Source organism: Nanorana parkeri, unplaced genomic scaffold, assembly GCF_000935625.1.
Source record: "Nanorana parkeri isolate BGI_ZX_2015 unplaced genomic scaffold, ASM93562v1 scaffold36, whole genome shotgun sequence".
Classification (NCBI taxonomy): domain Eukaryota; kingdom Metazoa; phylum Chordata; class Amphibia; order Anura; family Dicroglossidae; genus Nanorana; species Nanorana parkeri.
The window spans coordinates 2,648,628-2,665,572 of record NW_017306304.1 but is presented as its reverse complement, the minus strand read 5'-3'; the positions used below and the strand labels follow the sequence as shown (position 1 = coordinate 2,665,572).

Below are 16,945 nucleotides of genomic sequence, written 5' to 3'. Positions count from 1 at the left end.
TTTACAAGACCAAACCACACACTCTTGAATGGGAAATCCATGACATAACATATTGTAACATAACAACATATATAATACAGTATTAGCAAAGTTACATTTATTGGCACCATTTACTTATAAGAGCTCATAGTTTACAAATGGCAAATCATTCATATCTTTTTGTCAGTGATTCACCAGTGATTCCTAAACGACCCTACATCCTTGACCATGCTCACTCATTAGCATCCATATTTACAACAGTGTGAGCAGCCAGAGCTCTAGTCTTCTTTTCACAGGTGAAGCATTGTATCACAGCAGTGACTCATCTCTTATCAGGCAGCTTAGCCCTATAAAACCATAATCAAGCTTAGTTTTATCAGGCAGCCTGAGCGACAAAGCATTCAGCATCTACTGAGCTTTCTCTTAAGCCATACTACATTGGGAATCCTTTGTAATATACAGTATTATGTTTACTTGTAACAAACAATATTGCATACAGTTAACAGCAATAGATATAACGCAATGGCTTAAAAACCTATAAACTTAAAGAGACACTGTGGCGAAGATAATAAAAGAAACAAGCTTCCTGTAAAAGAAGATGTTAAATAAATACCTTCCTCTTGCAGATTAATGGGTAACACTTCAGGATGTGTTGGATAGAATATCCCCCCTGCTGGGTGATGTGTTTTCTCTCTCTGGCTGCTACATTACTACTGTATCCTAAGTTAATTTAGCAGCAGGCTGGAGGAACCACAGCATGCATTGGGGTAAATGCTATTCAACACAACTGATTTCAGTGGTGCTTGTAGCTCTGCAAGAGAGTGAAAGTTGGACTTGTTACTCAACAGACGGGTAGGTATTTAGTGACCAACTGCAGGCTCACCAGGACCCCACCTATTTGCCCATTCCCCCTTAATTTAAAAAAAAGTATACATCTGTATACATACCTTCTTTCTAGGTTTCTTCAGTCCAGTCGTGTGACGTCACGAGGCAGAATGTGGGCAGAATGTTGCGGGCAGAATGTTGCAGCGCTGCCCCACATAATGACCTGGTGCCCTTTTCTCCAAGGTTCTCCTGCTAGTCCAGGACAAGTAGCTTGGAGGACTCTGGGTGTCGCAGAGTGATGCAGAATCACTGGATTAATTAGTCTGTAGGGGACACCGTGGGAGCTCAGGTGTGTGTATAGAAACTAGTGTTTTCATTTTAGGCCAAATTACAGGGTCACTTTAAAAACAAATAAAATGAAATTGCAGCAAAACCATTATAGTATCACTTTTATGAAATTCATGTTTTCTATTAACCAAGTTACATTTTAGGTTGCCTGCTTCTTTACAGTAAAATATCACTTTAATTTTATTCCGTCCCAATTACCTTTGTGAGATATCCTTTCCAAACTATTCCTAAATTCCTACAATACATCTAACTTTGTGAAAGTGTTGTAAAAACAGAGCCGGCCCCTGTTCCTAAACTCATGGCCCTAGGGGAGCCCAGCTCAGACTGAAGAATGCTTGTTCACTTCGTTCCCACTGCGCCAAGACAATTATCATTATCTGTTTATTAGCAAGAAGAGGATTTCACGCTTACATTCTCATACTCTACAAGGCATTTGTGTATGATTGGTAGGTATTAATAAAGAGATGCTTAATGCTCCAACAAAGTTTAACAACACCTCTGCATTATGTCTTTTTCTCTCTCCTTCTTCAACCAGCTTAAAGTATATTAAAGAAAATTTACAGTGACATAAGGTATATTAAATCAGCCTAATTTGTTGTGAGTGCTGTTTCTCACTTGAACATCCTCCTTAATCTTTCAGCATTTTAGGAAGTGCTTTTAGTTAATCTCTCAGCAATGTCAGTTTTACATTAAGCGTAACCTTTAGGTCAGTAACACTAGGGAGCACCAATGGGGATAGTGTCTTCTTAACCCTGCTCCACAGGAACAGTGGCAGAATATTTCCACTAGTGAGGTCAGGATCTAATCCCTCTTTCTTCTGTGCTCTTCATCAATAAAAGCTGAAATGTTCCATGCCCATGGAGAGGATATTTTACAGGGTAAATTTAGCTTTTCACTTCAGTGGATTTTTCAAGAGCTTAAAAGCTACCTCATCTTTTGGGAAAAATCCCTTGTGAATGTATTCTATTACACTAACTGGTGTGATGTACAAGGGGCCCTCTAGCAATATGTAACGGGCTCCTCTATAAAATTTGATTTGATTTAAATTAGCACAGTATGTTCGAAATGATCCTGTCTGTTGTTTCTGCTTTCTTATCCATACCCCAGAGAAGTGGAAGCTATTTCAACATGTGACCCCCTTTTTTATATTAGCCGTAATCCTGTTTAAAGCCGATATTCCAGACAGGGCCATCAATCCACATGCTTACATCAAGAAAACCAATACATGTGTTTGGCTCGAACCCAGCAAACCTGACATGACGTGCGGGTGAATCCTTTATGTGTAGAGATGAGCTGTGTACGTGTAGTGGAGGGGAAATAGAAGCTTTCCCATTTAAGTCCCACAGGTTGGGCACAAGAGCCTTAAGACACAGAGAAGAAAATGTAAAAAGCATTCTGGGGAAATTAAAAAAGCTGCCCTTGCAGTGGGACTCCTCCCGTACTGCAAAGGTTAATACTGTGTCCTTCGCTCCCCCAGCAGCTGGTGCTCTCCTTTTCTTTCCGATGCCCTGGGATGTAGATAGGCCCTTGGCATCCTCACTTACAATGCAGGACTGGTCCTGTATTGTACGTGGTGGTGTCAGAGTGCAACCAATGGACGGAGCTGCAGGAGGAGTGGCTTTAGGGCGCCAGTCACCAGGTGCCTGCTGGAGGGAGGGATAAGGTAAGTAAAAGTGATTTTCAATGGAATCCCAGACAAGAACAAGTATGCACAATTTCAAGGCATCCCAGTCTAAAATATATAGATTTTAGGGGGTTCCCATGCATAAACACAGAATAAGTCACATCGAAGTGCTCCCTTTATATCAAGGTCACATCAGAGTCATCCTTTGCATCAGTAGCCCACCTTTACCTTATGACCTCCCCTTTCAGATCAGAAGCCCCTCTTTCATATCCAAGTCCCCCCTTTACATCAGGAATCCTCCTTTACCTCAGTCTTCACTCCCCCCTTTACATCATTGTCCCACTACCACAAAAGTTTGAGGAAGCCAGAAGGCACACCAGGGTGCCACGGCACTCTGGCTGAAAAAGGCTGGTTTATGGGGTCAAAAACATGCAATTTGGCCTAAACTAAAAAAGTGTGTGACAGGCATCTAGCTACAAGTGACAACAGTTCACTAGGATGTGAACGGGCACCATTGGAACGGGCACCATTGAAAACAATGTGATTCTTCTTGTTGAGTGTTCACACACATAGGAAATATGCAACAAAATGCTCATGTTTGAATTGGGCCTAAGAGTGGCCAATTGGCTCTGAAGGATCAAAAGGATGAATAAATAATAGCAAACTATACACAGGAACAGGGTTTTTAACACATTTACACACATTGGCAAAATTGCTTACATTGATTAATTTTTTCAGATGTCTATTAAAAAAAAAAAAATGATAGTTTCCCTTTAAATACTCCTCATAGATGCATTTTACTGGCATCTACAGAAAAAAATGCCTCAAAGGTTTAGTGCCAGCCATTCTGGCTAACTACCTCCTAGGGCTTGTGTCTCCCTGAGCTAGTATATTTTTTCAAGGCATCTGTATAATTTGACCCTTTCCCAGACATTACGCAGATGACCGTACATATTTATAATAGTGTCACCTGAAACTGAATGCAAACAGCAGCACTTCCTTTTATAATAGATCTAGCGAGGAAGGAGGGAGCTTCTGACTGCTGCAGAAAGATAGTTCTGAGATTTCTGCTACTCCACACATTTCAGCTTCCTGAGACTGCTACCTCAACCGTGCCTTGTACAAATGGCAGTGTGATTGCAGATCAGCCTGGCTCAGCGCTTGCAGGCATACGTATACTTCCTCTGCACAGCTCTATTAAGTGATGTAATGTTAAGCTCTAGTGGCAGTGAAGCAGAAAAGCACAGTTACTTCTTACTAATACATCATTCAAACTCACAAGCCTCTGAATATACAGGATTAGAACCAGCATCTTAATGCAACCTATGGCATATTGTAAAAAAGGAAAGAAGCAATATATAGTAGTGTTCAACCCACCAAGGAGGGCAACTGTCATTCAGAAATCAGTACATACCAATTCACTAACTGCATGCCCAATCGTGCTGCTGCCAAAATTCCAGCACTATGTGGCCCGGTCGGCACCCCCTCCGTTTGACCAAAGTTAATATTTGTTTAACTTTAGTAGAAGGAGCCGGTCTGAAAATTCTCAACCAAACAGTGACTGCAGCCATTTAATTGCAGTCACTGTTGGGTATTCTGACACCAGCATGCACCAGCTGTCCGAATACAATAGCCTGGCAAGGGGGATTCTTCCATCCACACTGCTTACTGTTCGGTAGTGCGGAACGAGAAAGAATGATCAGTGTATGGCCAGTCTAGTTGTCTCCCGACTGATGCTACAATATAAACGTAACTGTGAAAGCTGCCATTGTAAAATGATCATGTGCAGCGTTCTGGCACAAAAGAAGTATCAAGAGCTCCTAACTTTTAGCTTGCTGCAAAATTGTCAGGGGTATTTTATATAAACCAAAAAAAATGATTTTAAACTTTTGATCACTCCGCAATGGCAGCATGAATTTAAAACAAGAAAACTATTTCTGCATTGTTTTGATGTCATATTGCTTCCCGTACAGTAGATCCATTGACTGCTATCATTGATTGCAGAATGAGTAAAGATGGTGTTAGACTGGCAGCTACCCCATCAGTGTGTACAAAAGTGACAGAAGTCTGTCCACTTTATTTATTAATCTTTTTTAGCAGCAAACAACCAAACTCACTATGACTCCTACTTCAGATATTTTTTTTTGAGCAGATGCAGGTTAAAACATCTACGGTATGCAAAATGTTGTTCCTATAATCATTTAGGTGTTACAACTGCATTTGGTATCGCCTGCCCTTCACTTTTAGATGGTAAGCTCTCATGAGCAGCACAGTGGCTTAATAATTAGCACTTATGTATTGAGGGTCACCGGTTCAAATCCCAGTCAGGTCACTATCTGGAAGGAGTTTGCATGTTCTCCTGTGCTTGTGTGGGTTTCCCAAACTCCAAAAACACGCTGGAAGGTTAATTTGGTCCTGTATGTGTGTGCAATAGGGGCCTTAGACTGTAAGCTCCTTGTAATAAATAAAGTAAATGAGCAGGGCACTTGAATTGTACTGCCTTTATTTTGTAAAGCGCAGCATAATAAAAATAGCCATGTATATTTCCCAGTGATCTACGGGATACTTGGATTAGCTGCATCATCACCAGCATTACTGTGAGTTACTGAACAAGCCTGCAGCAAGCAAAATACTAACAAAGCCATCGCACCAGCATAGATGTCAACAACTAAAATTTTTAGAAGCAGAGTTAAGCAATGGCAGCCTAAAAGTTCCCTCAGTACAGGTTTCAAATTGATGTTGTGTGTCATCTCTATATAAAGGAATTACAGAACACATGACCATCTTCTCGCAAGATCTGGGCTACTCAACATTCTCCAACACCTGGCCAGAAGGAAGAGGACATTACCCTTGCCTAGGCGCCATGGTAGAAAGTTGGGGAAAGGCAAGTATACAGTATCATCTAACTTCCCCCTACCTTTTTTGGGGGGTGGGCATTTTGAATAAAGCTGACCATACACTGAGTTAATATTCGTTCTGCCCCCTAGTTGCGACAGGTGCTAAAAATATTATTAAGAGGTGCACGGTCCACTTTAACATGGCTAGCAAAACACACACCAGTCAAATAAGAATTAGGGTTCCCGATGGGGCCAAGTATTGCCGGCTTAAGAGGTGCAAGGTCCACTTAAACATGGCTAAGAAAACATGAGTCAAATGAAAAATGGGGGGTCCTGATGGGGCCAAAATTCGACCAGTGTATGGCAAGCTTAGGAGGTGCAAGGTCCACTTTAACCTGGCTAGCAAAGCACCGACGTACCCTACTATAAAAGCAGATTTTTAAACAAAATGTGTAGGACTTCTACACATATAAAAATACCACAAATCGTATCAGCGAGCTCAGACACAACAGCCTGAAGTTGCACTAATCCATCCCCAGCTAATATAATGTATTACATTTCCAAGTTAGGCAGCATGGGACAGTTCTGCCAGGAGTATTGTACACCATGAGCCAACTGTCACAGGCTGCTTCATTCCTTGAGGCTGTTATGCAGGCGGCATTCGTCACAAGTCAGCTCCGCTGCCACATGCACACAGGGGAAAAAGAGACCCCAGCTTGAATAGCAGCCCTAAACATAGCCTTTCATCTTACACACCAAGCCTGAACTGTCATTCATCAATCCTTTCCACACAATGCTGCTGTGTAAGCCGGTGGGTTGCCTCTGTCAAAGGTGATCTTGACTATACTGCTGCAATGTAAATTCAGTTTTATAGATCCAGCCTATACTTTATCACCTGGGTCAGCAAATGAAGTCGAAGAACAACTTTTGCTCAAGGCTGAAAAATTCATCAAACGTAAATTAAATACAACGGGCGAAGCATAGGGGGTAGATACAAGAGGTTATGGTTTCTTCGGAGTTCATTACAATTGCAGCATTCAGCATTTCACAAATCCCTGAACTCACAAATTGATAATTGATATCAGCTCATCCAAGCATAGTGTACAATTGGACCTGATAATGCAAGCATTGCCAGTAATAACAATTCAACACTTCACTGCTTAATTTCATTGCCAGAAAACAAGAAAATGTGTTTTTGTCTATTCATTGTCAATACTTTTGATGAATGAGCGGTGATGTGCTCGCAATTTTATTTTCTCCTTTGCCAATAATTTTAAAGAACTTATTGATGTAGCTAAGAATTCTGTTCAGAAAAAGCGGCAAAGGAAAACCAAACACAAGAGTATTAGGGTGACCTTTCTAGACCTCTGTCGCTGGACTAATGAAGAGCTCTGTGCCTTTCTTTGATTACCAAGGCCACCAAGGGGCACAGGGGTGTCAATCATCTCATCACATTTACCTGCTGGGCAGTTACAATCTGCCGGCACTTCTCTTGAGATTCGTATTTTTGCCATGTGTTCATATGACCTCTGTAGACAAAAAAAAAGTAGAGACACTGATAAATACACAATGTAAAATGAAATACAAAAATGCAGGGTGTTCATTAATAACTAGCAAAAAAAGACGTATATGGGGGAGGGGGGTAACAGAGGACTTGCATTTATGTTTAGTCCGGAGTTGGACAATATCCAAGAGCCAGGTAGCTAATGACCCTTAGAAATTACAGCTAGTCTAGCTTTCCTCTAATTGTTGTCATTGGCTCCTGGATTGGACAGACTGGCTCCTGAACTCCATATTGATTTACCCTCCACTGCTTTAATCCTTTATTTTATGTACCCATGTACCCCAGATTGATGCTCACAGATATTCAAGCAGCACCCCACTGTGTAGAAGCTCCTTGATAATGGAAAGTGGCTTCCACGTATACTTGGAAATACATGCACCAAATAACCTCTGTTTTTTACTAAAGTGAATAAAACAGCCTGAGATACTGCAAAATCCTTTTATTATTTTGTAAATTGATGCTGCTCTGCCAAAGAAAATGAAATTCACTTTGGCAGCTTTTATTTAAAGTGACACTAAACTCAGGAGTTAAATCTTAAAAATACATTCAAGTACCTCAACTATTAACAAAAATGTATCTTATTTGTGTATCACTCAGCTGTAGATCCTCAAATCATCTCTGAATTCATGCTGACACTGTCCTTCCTTCTGGAGGGTGGATACTTATGTTCCCCATGGTCCCTGTGTGTGCTATAAAGTAGCGACCGATCCAAGTTCACTCCCGTGATGGACTACAATCTCAGTGTAAATGAGTAAACTAAACATGAGATTGTAGTCCATCATGGGAGCGAGCTTGGAGCCGTGGCTACTTTACAACACCACACTACTCTGAATTTGTTGTTAAAGCCTAGTCCAGCCAAAACTGTTATTTTGTTTTGTATTGAGTGGGGAAGGGTTTTTATTGCTGTCTGTGTCACCGGTAGGGAGAGTTTTCCTTACTTACTGCCCAGTGAAGTTATCAAATGCAGACAAAGGTGGCAACAAAATACAGTTTTTTAGTATGTTTCAATCCTGTATCCACCTGTGTCATTGACCTCGTGGAGAAAAACACAGAGTCACAGATAGCAAGAAAAACCAAACAGAGGATTTCACTCTTGCCCACTCTACTTAAAACAAAACTATCACAGATATATTTTGTTTGCAAAAAAATGCTCACTACCTAATAAGAAAACCCAGCAATGGCAACATGCTTGCTGGGAGCCTATGTGTATATGTAGTTAAGTCTGACTGCTAGAGAAAGAGGGCATGTGTCCCTCCTCTGAGTAAAAAAAGCAATATGTGCAGTCTAAATCATCTCCTGCTTTTTTGGTCTATTTTGCAAAGACAACCTCCAAAAAACTGGTGCTCTAGCATATGGTAAACATATTGCATATTTGCAAGTTAAAAAAAATACCATCCAACCCTTCATCTTGTATTGTTATTAATGAGAAATCAGCCTGCCTGTGGACAACCTAAGACAATATATCCATACCCCAAATTTCCCCAAGCTCTCATGACCTGTGGCCAGAGTAAAAAAAGATGGAATGTTTTCAAATCCCAGAAAAAACTGTGTTTACTGGGCTAAATATATATGCTAAATAAGAACTCTGCATATGATTTTAAGCCTCCAATCAGGTTCTTAAACGCTGATAGTTGAAATGTGATTGGTGGCTGTAGGTAATATGAACATGTAAACTTTGCAAAGGTGATTAGATTAAGTTGCATTTTATAAAATGTTTTAGAAACATTCTATGTGCTAGCAATTGTGGATGTATGGTTGGCTACAGGGGCATAAAGGAATGACTACACATCTCACATAATGTAAAGGCACAAGTCATTTTTGTTTATTAAAAAGGCTAGTTTTACAGGAGAATCCCACTAAGCAAAGTACATATAAACTGACCACACTACATACCCCTATGCAACTTCAGAAACCCAGTCTCTGAAAAACATACAGATCCATTGTCAAGGATTTTCCAACATAGGTAAAATGCAGAGAAATAAATACATTGGTTTCTATAGGTCTCACTCCCACAAATGCATTTCATTTCAGTCTGTTAAAGTTATATTAAATCGAAAGGTTCCTAAGCAATTTCAAATGCTGATGAAATCACTTACAATGGATGCTGCTCCTTGATGTTTAAAAGTTTTAGTTTCCTGTAGAATCAGCTAGTCCCCTGAGAACTGGCCCTGATATCATGTTTTAAGCGCTGCTTACCCTTGCAGGGTCCTATGGAATAACCCTTGTGTGTGCGCTAGTGCTAATCATTGTGTATCTACACAAACAGACAGGCCAAGGCAGGACAAGCCAATCCCTTCTTCCCAATATTCTTTCCTCCCTTCTCCAAGTTAGAAAATGGATAGCTGCGGGGGAATGCTCTGACCCTTGTGATCTTGTACTGGACAAGAATTTTAGGAAGTAGAGCTGAGAGAGCTGGAGCTGTTTGGAAAACATGATGACTGAGTGCTTGGGCAAATACTTTGAAATGGCGATGAACATTTGTTTGATCTGGATTCATTAATATAAAAGGTTGCATTTTTTGGTGCATTATTTTGCTATTCAACTCAACAGAAATGCAATCCTACATATTGACATGTGTCATGCATGCATTATGGTCTGAATGAGCCCTATCAGTTAGGGCCTATGAGTTACTAACAGTATTACATAGGTAGGAAAACTTGTGTTTGCCAGCCTTCCTCCTCAGCAAGTCATACAGGTAAGGTACAAAAAATTAGCCTGTAACAGTCGTCCTTCTGGTGCAACATATGCCAGTTATAAAGCAATAGTGAATGTGGTCACGGTATGTCATGGCTCTCTGTTACTCCAAATGATCTTACAGTGAACCAGCATGCGCACCATCTAAGCCATGGTAGAACTGGAAATGCCATTGCTGCAGGAACTGTTGCCCAGCTTGCGACCAATATTCAGTGGCAGCTATATAAAAAATGCTGGCTCCAGTGCAAAAATTGTAAGGTGCACTGATTAGTGCTAGGGAAAGCTTCCAAAAATTCAAAATGAAGCCCAGCAAAGGATATGTATGAGTTTGTATGTTCACATCCCTATATGTTAAAGAGGGATGATGGACCATCATGCTGACCTTGTGAAGTCTGAGCAGAAAAGTTGTGACAAAGTTGAATATATTCAGCGTTCACATAAAAGTTTTGATTCATCATATCATTTGTTTCCATGAGCACCAAGACAAACTTTTATTGTGAAATTATCACAATATAGAGATGTCCTTAGTCCAAAAACAAGCAGCTACCATTCATATATCCTTGTTCTTTAATTGTGTAATGCATTATATCGTCTTAAAGCTCCTATGTTCTCCTATTCTCATCTATTACACATAAATCTGGTCAATTCACTACAGCATAACAGGTGGTATTTTCATTACCATGCATTATGTTCTCTTTTTTTAGGATCCAAACTATTTATTTTTTTTCAATTCAGTGAAAGGTTTAAATTTCATGGATTTACTGAGTTTTCTGCATGCATCTTAAATGAACATTATTGCACAGGTTAGCGCTCCTTAAAATACCACTGGTCTTATGTCAGTAATACCTCTGAGGTTCTATGAGGTGTCTACTGAGGAGATTAGTAAAAGCAGTCACAGACAATTGTATGTACCCACCAGGAGGTCCCTACATACATTTACTAATCTCTGTACTTCAGTTAAAAAAAAACAGCTAGATAACGGTATAGAGAAATGAAGTGTTAGCTCAGTACAAGTCAATAGCTTGTCAAGTTCAACCTGTTCCAGACACACATTCTCTTCCAGGTCAGATAGCAGATCATTTCACAGTTAATATTTTGTAAGATAGGGGTTACATGATCACTTACATTTAACAAGCAAATAAATCAAGAGTGAGATAGGCAAAGGCAGTAATTCTAGTACTTCTGGGTCATCAACACATTCACTTTATATTATGCAGTGTTAACTTTACTGATAGCCTTTCTGCTGCCTACTCTTGTGATGAGATGTGCCAAAGAGCGAGTGTCGATTATAAGCAGCAAAATGTCACATATAAAAATGCGTATAGCACAGCGGGCTGCACACTGACAGCTGCCTCAGCTCGTGTGAGACACGTGGAGAGTTTTCAGTTATCACTATCCGGATAGGCCCCTTTGGAATGAAGGTAAAACCTGGTTCTGCTTCTTTAAATGCATATACCACTTTTTGGAGAAAATGAATACATGTCCACAAATGTAATTGGAAAATAGGCCTTAAGTTTTTGCATTGGAGACTGCAAAGCATTGCACGATCTCCGGATGGTGGGTGCAGTGCACAGGCTCCTGCAGACTATTCCCCCAGCCCGTGACCATACCGAGGTATAGACCTTCCAATATGGAGCTGGAGAAAGTTATCAATGGACTACCACACTTGTGTTCCTTTAAGATCTATGAGTTCTCCTGCCACACTGGCAGATGGGACTTGATGTGTTATCATTCACAGATCCTGTGAATGATGCGGGGCCTCGCACAACAGCTTCGGATAAAAAAAGATACAAGATTCTGTGGGGAGTAGAACCTTGGGAATCAGTAAAAGCAGAGTTAGTTTGGGAGTGGGGGGCGGAGCATGATCGTGTTGTATCTTGCACCCTAAGTATGGGTGTAAAATGAAACATTGTCAAAATGTGGAATTGGTCTTTAAATCACACCTGTACTTAAAGCAGACCTTTACCCATATCTTTAAAAATAACACCACCCCGTTAGAAATGTTTAGTAATGACAATCTACAAACACATACTTCTAGATAATTGCCGGCTTTGTATTTTCTGAATATATTATTTCTCTTTTCTTCCCCAGTCTTCTGACAGTGGCCATGTTTACTAATGGCAGATTACTACACTCTCTTATCTGCCAAAGAATTTGTATTTCTGTCCATCTAGTCCTGAGATTTACACAGCTCTGCCATGCAGTATGACCCTATCTGGCAGGACAGGAGACCTGCTCCTTCTTTGCTGCAGTTAAGTAACACTTACTGGTCTTGTCCCTCCTTGCTATGTCTCTGACTGGAGAGTGTCAGACAGATAAGCTTATATTTCCCTTACTCTGTTCTTTCCTCCTATCACCATGCTCTTTGATAGCACTTAAGCACCAAATAAGCAGCACAACTAACTGGCTCCTTGTGCTGCTTCTCCCTCTCCCAGACTGAGCTCTGCTGCACAAGGGACTGCAGGAGGCAGATACCAGGTCAAGTTTAGATACTTACACTGCTTTGGACTATTAGTGTTAAATAATAAAGGCAATATCTGAACAGGGGTCATTTCCAGTGGAGCACTGAATGGAGGACAAGTTTTAAAACACTAGGTAGGAATGTCCTGTGAGGTCCAAAACTATATCTCAAAGGCAATCCCTCTGATAATATGCTGCTCATGCTATAGTGCCACCCTCTGGCAAAAAGTAAAACTGGTCATGTACTGTTAAGTTTGGCCGATCCAAAGGAATCTGCTGAAATTCTAACAGTGTGTGGCCCTGCCGACTCAACAAAAGAAGATTGACTTTTGGCATTCAGCTGCAGTCACTGTTTGGCTATTCTGAAAGCTGTGAGTTCCGGCTATCGGAATACAATAGCCCAGCAGGGAAGATTCCCCCATCCACACAGTGTGGATGGAGCAACCTGCTGGATCTCTTATCTAGTAGTGAATGGCCAGCTTAACACTGCAGTATGCTAGTTTCTTTTACAACAGTCTGAAAAGGGTTCAGTTACACACAAATCTACCCCAGCTATCTGTAAATCAATATTGTGGTGTAGATTACCTAGGCAAAAATGCAAGGGGGATTAGTGACACCCAGAACCTCACACTGGTCCTGGGACATTGAACATTATATGAGGACAAACAGTCTTTGATGTATTTCTATTACAAAGTGTAAGCCTTTCATAAAGCATCTTTTTGCTCATTTCATTGATCTGCAGGTATGTATAAGTATTTATTCTGAATGTCTAGAACATACACACATCAACTACAGGTTTCTGGTGGAATCAATAGATAGTTTGTGTGCTCCAGGACAAGGTATTGCCATAATCATTACAGATCAGAAATTTATTTGGGTCTTTATCTTTTTTGACTGATCCCTAGCTTGCTTTCAGGACAGTCATATACACTTAGAGGAGCCAGCGATGTTATAATAATCTGTGGCTTGGCCATGCACAGTTCAATATCTGGCCAATTCAATGAAAACAATATCGCTTGTGATCCTGTCTTATTCAGTAGTGACGTACACTAGTATATCAAACTGTGCACTGAAAAACAAATGTACTGTCTTATAGGAACAAACTGTCTGCAGGCGCAGTGAAAGACCAATTACATGCTCAGAGAACCTTTAAGAATAAAAGAGTGTTCATTCCAATATATGTATTTATCCAAACAGCAGCAGCTGACCAATCAGAGAAGCCGGGGGGAAATATCAGATTGGACACTGAATATTTAACATACACATGAATGGACATAATTAAGAGTTGTAGTTCTGTTTTTATGAAACATTAACAGATCTATGCTATGCATTTATTCTGCATGGTCTGAGTTTTAATGCTTGCATACTTAATCTGTTTCACTTGTTTTTACAGCTGTTTTTATACTCAGCCTATTGCACTTAGGCATATCATTTGAACGGAGCGGCTATTTTATAGCAGTAGTATACTTCACACCTAATATATGTTAAACTAGCAATTATAAAATGATTTTATGTAAGAACCCATTTTGCGAAATGTGTATATAAATACTAGGGTGCATTCTTTCACTTATAACATGGGTATTCTACAGCAACGTACAGCAGAACAGTGCACCGGATTGTTGTGCTAAGCAAGTGGCAGTAGAAAAGTAAGAATTTGACCATAAGGCTTAAAGGTGCAGTCTACCCAAACCGAATCACCCAAACCCTTCTTACGTTTTTGGCCACACAACCTGGCTTGGCCCCCTGACTTTGAGTCTCTTCCTGTTGTATTCAGTATAGGTGTTCTACAGCAACATACAGCAGAACAGTGCACTGGATTGTTGTGCTAAGCAGTGTTCAGCAGCAAACTAATAATTTGACCATATAGCAAATAGGTGCAGTCTACCCAAACCCTTACGTTTTTGGCCACACAATCTGGCTTAAGGCTCCCTGACTCGGAGTCTCACTCTTCCTGTTGCATTCGGTATAGGTGTTCTACAGCAACATACAGCAGAACAGTGCACTGGATTGTTGTGCTAAGCAGTTTGCAGTAGCAAACTAATAATTTGACCATATAGCATATAGGTGCAGTCTACCCAAACCTGAATCATAAACATTCTTGTAACGTTTCTGACTATTAAGAAGATGGCACCCTAACAGGCTTAATGGCTTTCCACTCAGTGTCTCACTCTTCCTCTTGCCTTCAGTATAGGTGTCCTACAGCAGAACAGTGCACTGGATTGTTGTGCTAAGCTGTTTGCAGTAGCAAAGTAAGAATTTGGCCATACTGCTTAAAGGTGCAGTCCACCAAAAACTGATTCACCCGCATTCTTCTGACTATTCAGAATAGGGCACCCTAAAAGGCTAATTCACTTCCTGACATGGAGTCTCACTCTCCCTGTTGCATTCTCTAAATTAATTGCAAGACCAAGTGGGACACTGGAAATTCCTTGCAATGGTAATGACAGGTGGTCAGACCTGAGAACCAATAGGCAAAATAGAAACCCTAATAAAAAGGTATGTAACGCACCAAAAAGGTAAAATCGCCTAATAGGTGACTTAGTCCACATGTATCTACCCAACACTCTGTTCTCTGGCCTCTATCTAGGGTTAAAACAAGCTACAAGCTTTAGGGTTCCAAAAAAGCAGTTGTACTAATAAGCTTATAGATTGTAAGCTCTCCTCCTAACCCTCTGATCTTGTATTGGAATCGTATTGTTACTGTACTGTCTCCCATTATTTTGTAAAGCCCTGCACAAACTGTTGTCGCTATATAAATCCTGTATAATAATAGTCATCATCATCATCATAGGGGTGCAACAGGTTTGCAGTAAAAACAAAAAACATTACAACCTAAAAAGTAAATGATAGGAAATCAGGTAAGTGGAGCTAAGGTGACAAAGATTTAACCATGCATTGGTAATATATTCTGCAGAGAGGCAATAGGGAAGACTTGACTGAGCAGCTGCCTCCATCTGCAGCTCTATTAATACTTTTGTATATGGTGGTTAATAATTTATTTACTTTGGACCTGCCATAGTTTAGGTTACATACTGTAAGTGGAAACAAATAAATGTGTGCCACAACAGAAAATTGCTACATTTCATGTCTGACTCCAAACAAATCATGGCAGATTTATACAATAAATGGAGACCCTGTGAAGTTTCACTCTACTATACAATGAATGAATTCTACAAGGACCTCTCCACGTTGAAACAGGATTTAAATCTTATCTGCTCCACCTATAAAGATACATACAATCTCCAGTAGAGTGTATATAGTAGTAGAGTACTAATGAGTTGTAGACAGTTAAAGGGGCTTTGATCAGAAACTCATGTTGGAGAAAAAGTGAAAAGAGCAAGGAAATGATCCACACCTGGGACAGAAGCTGGTCCACCTTCTCTTGGACTATGGAGTTGAGCTGATCCACAGATAATCCAGGCACATGGAAGATCTCCCCAGACTTGCCATGTTCTATAGCCCACATCCTGTCCTGCAGATCGCTGCTCTTCACATTCAGGTACAGACAGGATGCTAGAGAGAAAAGAGACACCACCAAAGCCAAAACACTGGGCAAAGTCCTACTCCAGCTTGTAGATCCATCTCCGGGCTTGTTCCCATCACACCTCTGGAAGTTGTCCACCTTACTCCCAGCTCCTTCTTTCACCAACATTTTCCTCCTTGTCTTCTAGGCACCTCTGATCAGCACTTCGCTGTCTGATCTGTAAGATCCTAGGTCTAGGAAGGGTGACTAAATGAGGCAATTGTTCTGAAGGAGATGAGATGTTATCTGCAGAGTGCAAGTGGTTCTTCTCGATCCTTCTCAATGGACTGATAAGTGGTCAGTGTCTTGCAGATCCCCTGTCAGTAGGATGTACCGGGCACAGTGATCACCGGTGGTCAATAGTTGGTGGTCTGTGCAGTCATGTGGGACTTGTTGCTTTCTCTTCTTGTAGCCCCTGTATTGAGCTGTGCTCCCCGTTGGAATAGAGTTGCATGCAGCGCAGGCAGTGAAATGAAAGACTAGGAGAGAGGTGGGAAACGTGTTTGAACAGCAGCTCGGTGAAGTGTGTGTGTTTTCCTGCCCCCTTGTGTGCTTTAAATATCCGAGCTGTCAGTAGAAGAAGCAGCGGCCAGTGTGTGCAGACAGCGGACCCTCCCAGCCCAGGACACTCGCTGGCTACAGGCTCATTACAATCCATTATCCACCTCCAACATCAGCCACTCAATGCAGCCCCCGGGAGAGCCCGATTGGCTGCTCGGCTACGGCTGATTAGCATAATAGGAGCAGGCTGCTGGGCATGGGGAGAGTGCCAGTGAAGGGGGGGTGCTTGGATTGGCATTGCTGCAGACTGCTAAGAGGGCTCATCATAAAGCCAGTATCCATCCCAGGGCATCATAATGTACTAATACTGGCTGCATCAGATTTTACTCAATGTCCTCTTCAAAGCAAACACCAGGTGAGAAGATCAGCTGTCAACACACCAGTTATTATATACCTCTTATAACTCATTTCTGAAGACCAATGTGGTGCTATAAATAAATCTACACCTAATAATCCTTCCCAAGAAATAGAACAGGTTCGGTTCTATATATCAATATCTCTACCCACTCTCAGAAAGTGCAAAAAAAAGA

The 16,945-nt window shown here is 41.0% G+C and overlaps 1 protein-coding gene across 1 annotated transcript in view; it reads right to left on the bottom strand.

The window, feature by feature from the left end:
• COL25A1 (collagen type XXV alpha 1 chain) overlaps positions 1–15,995 on the bottom strand; it is a 429,660-nt gene extending 413,665 nt beyond the window's left edge. Inside the window, exons 1-2 of the mRNA XM_018569899.1 lie at positions 15,687–15,995; positions 7,073–7,142 (exon numbers count right to left, since the gene is read on the bottom strand). Coding sequence (XP_018425401.1) covers positions 7,073–7,142; positions 15,687–15,983 — 367 coding nt within the window. The 5' untranslated portion in view covers positions 15,984–15,995. The remainder of the gene's footprint in view (positions 1–7,072; positions 7,143–15,686) is intronic.
• Between the last annotated feature and the right edge of the window lie 950 nt (positions 15,996–16,945).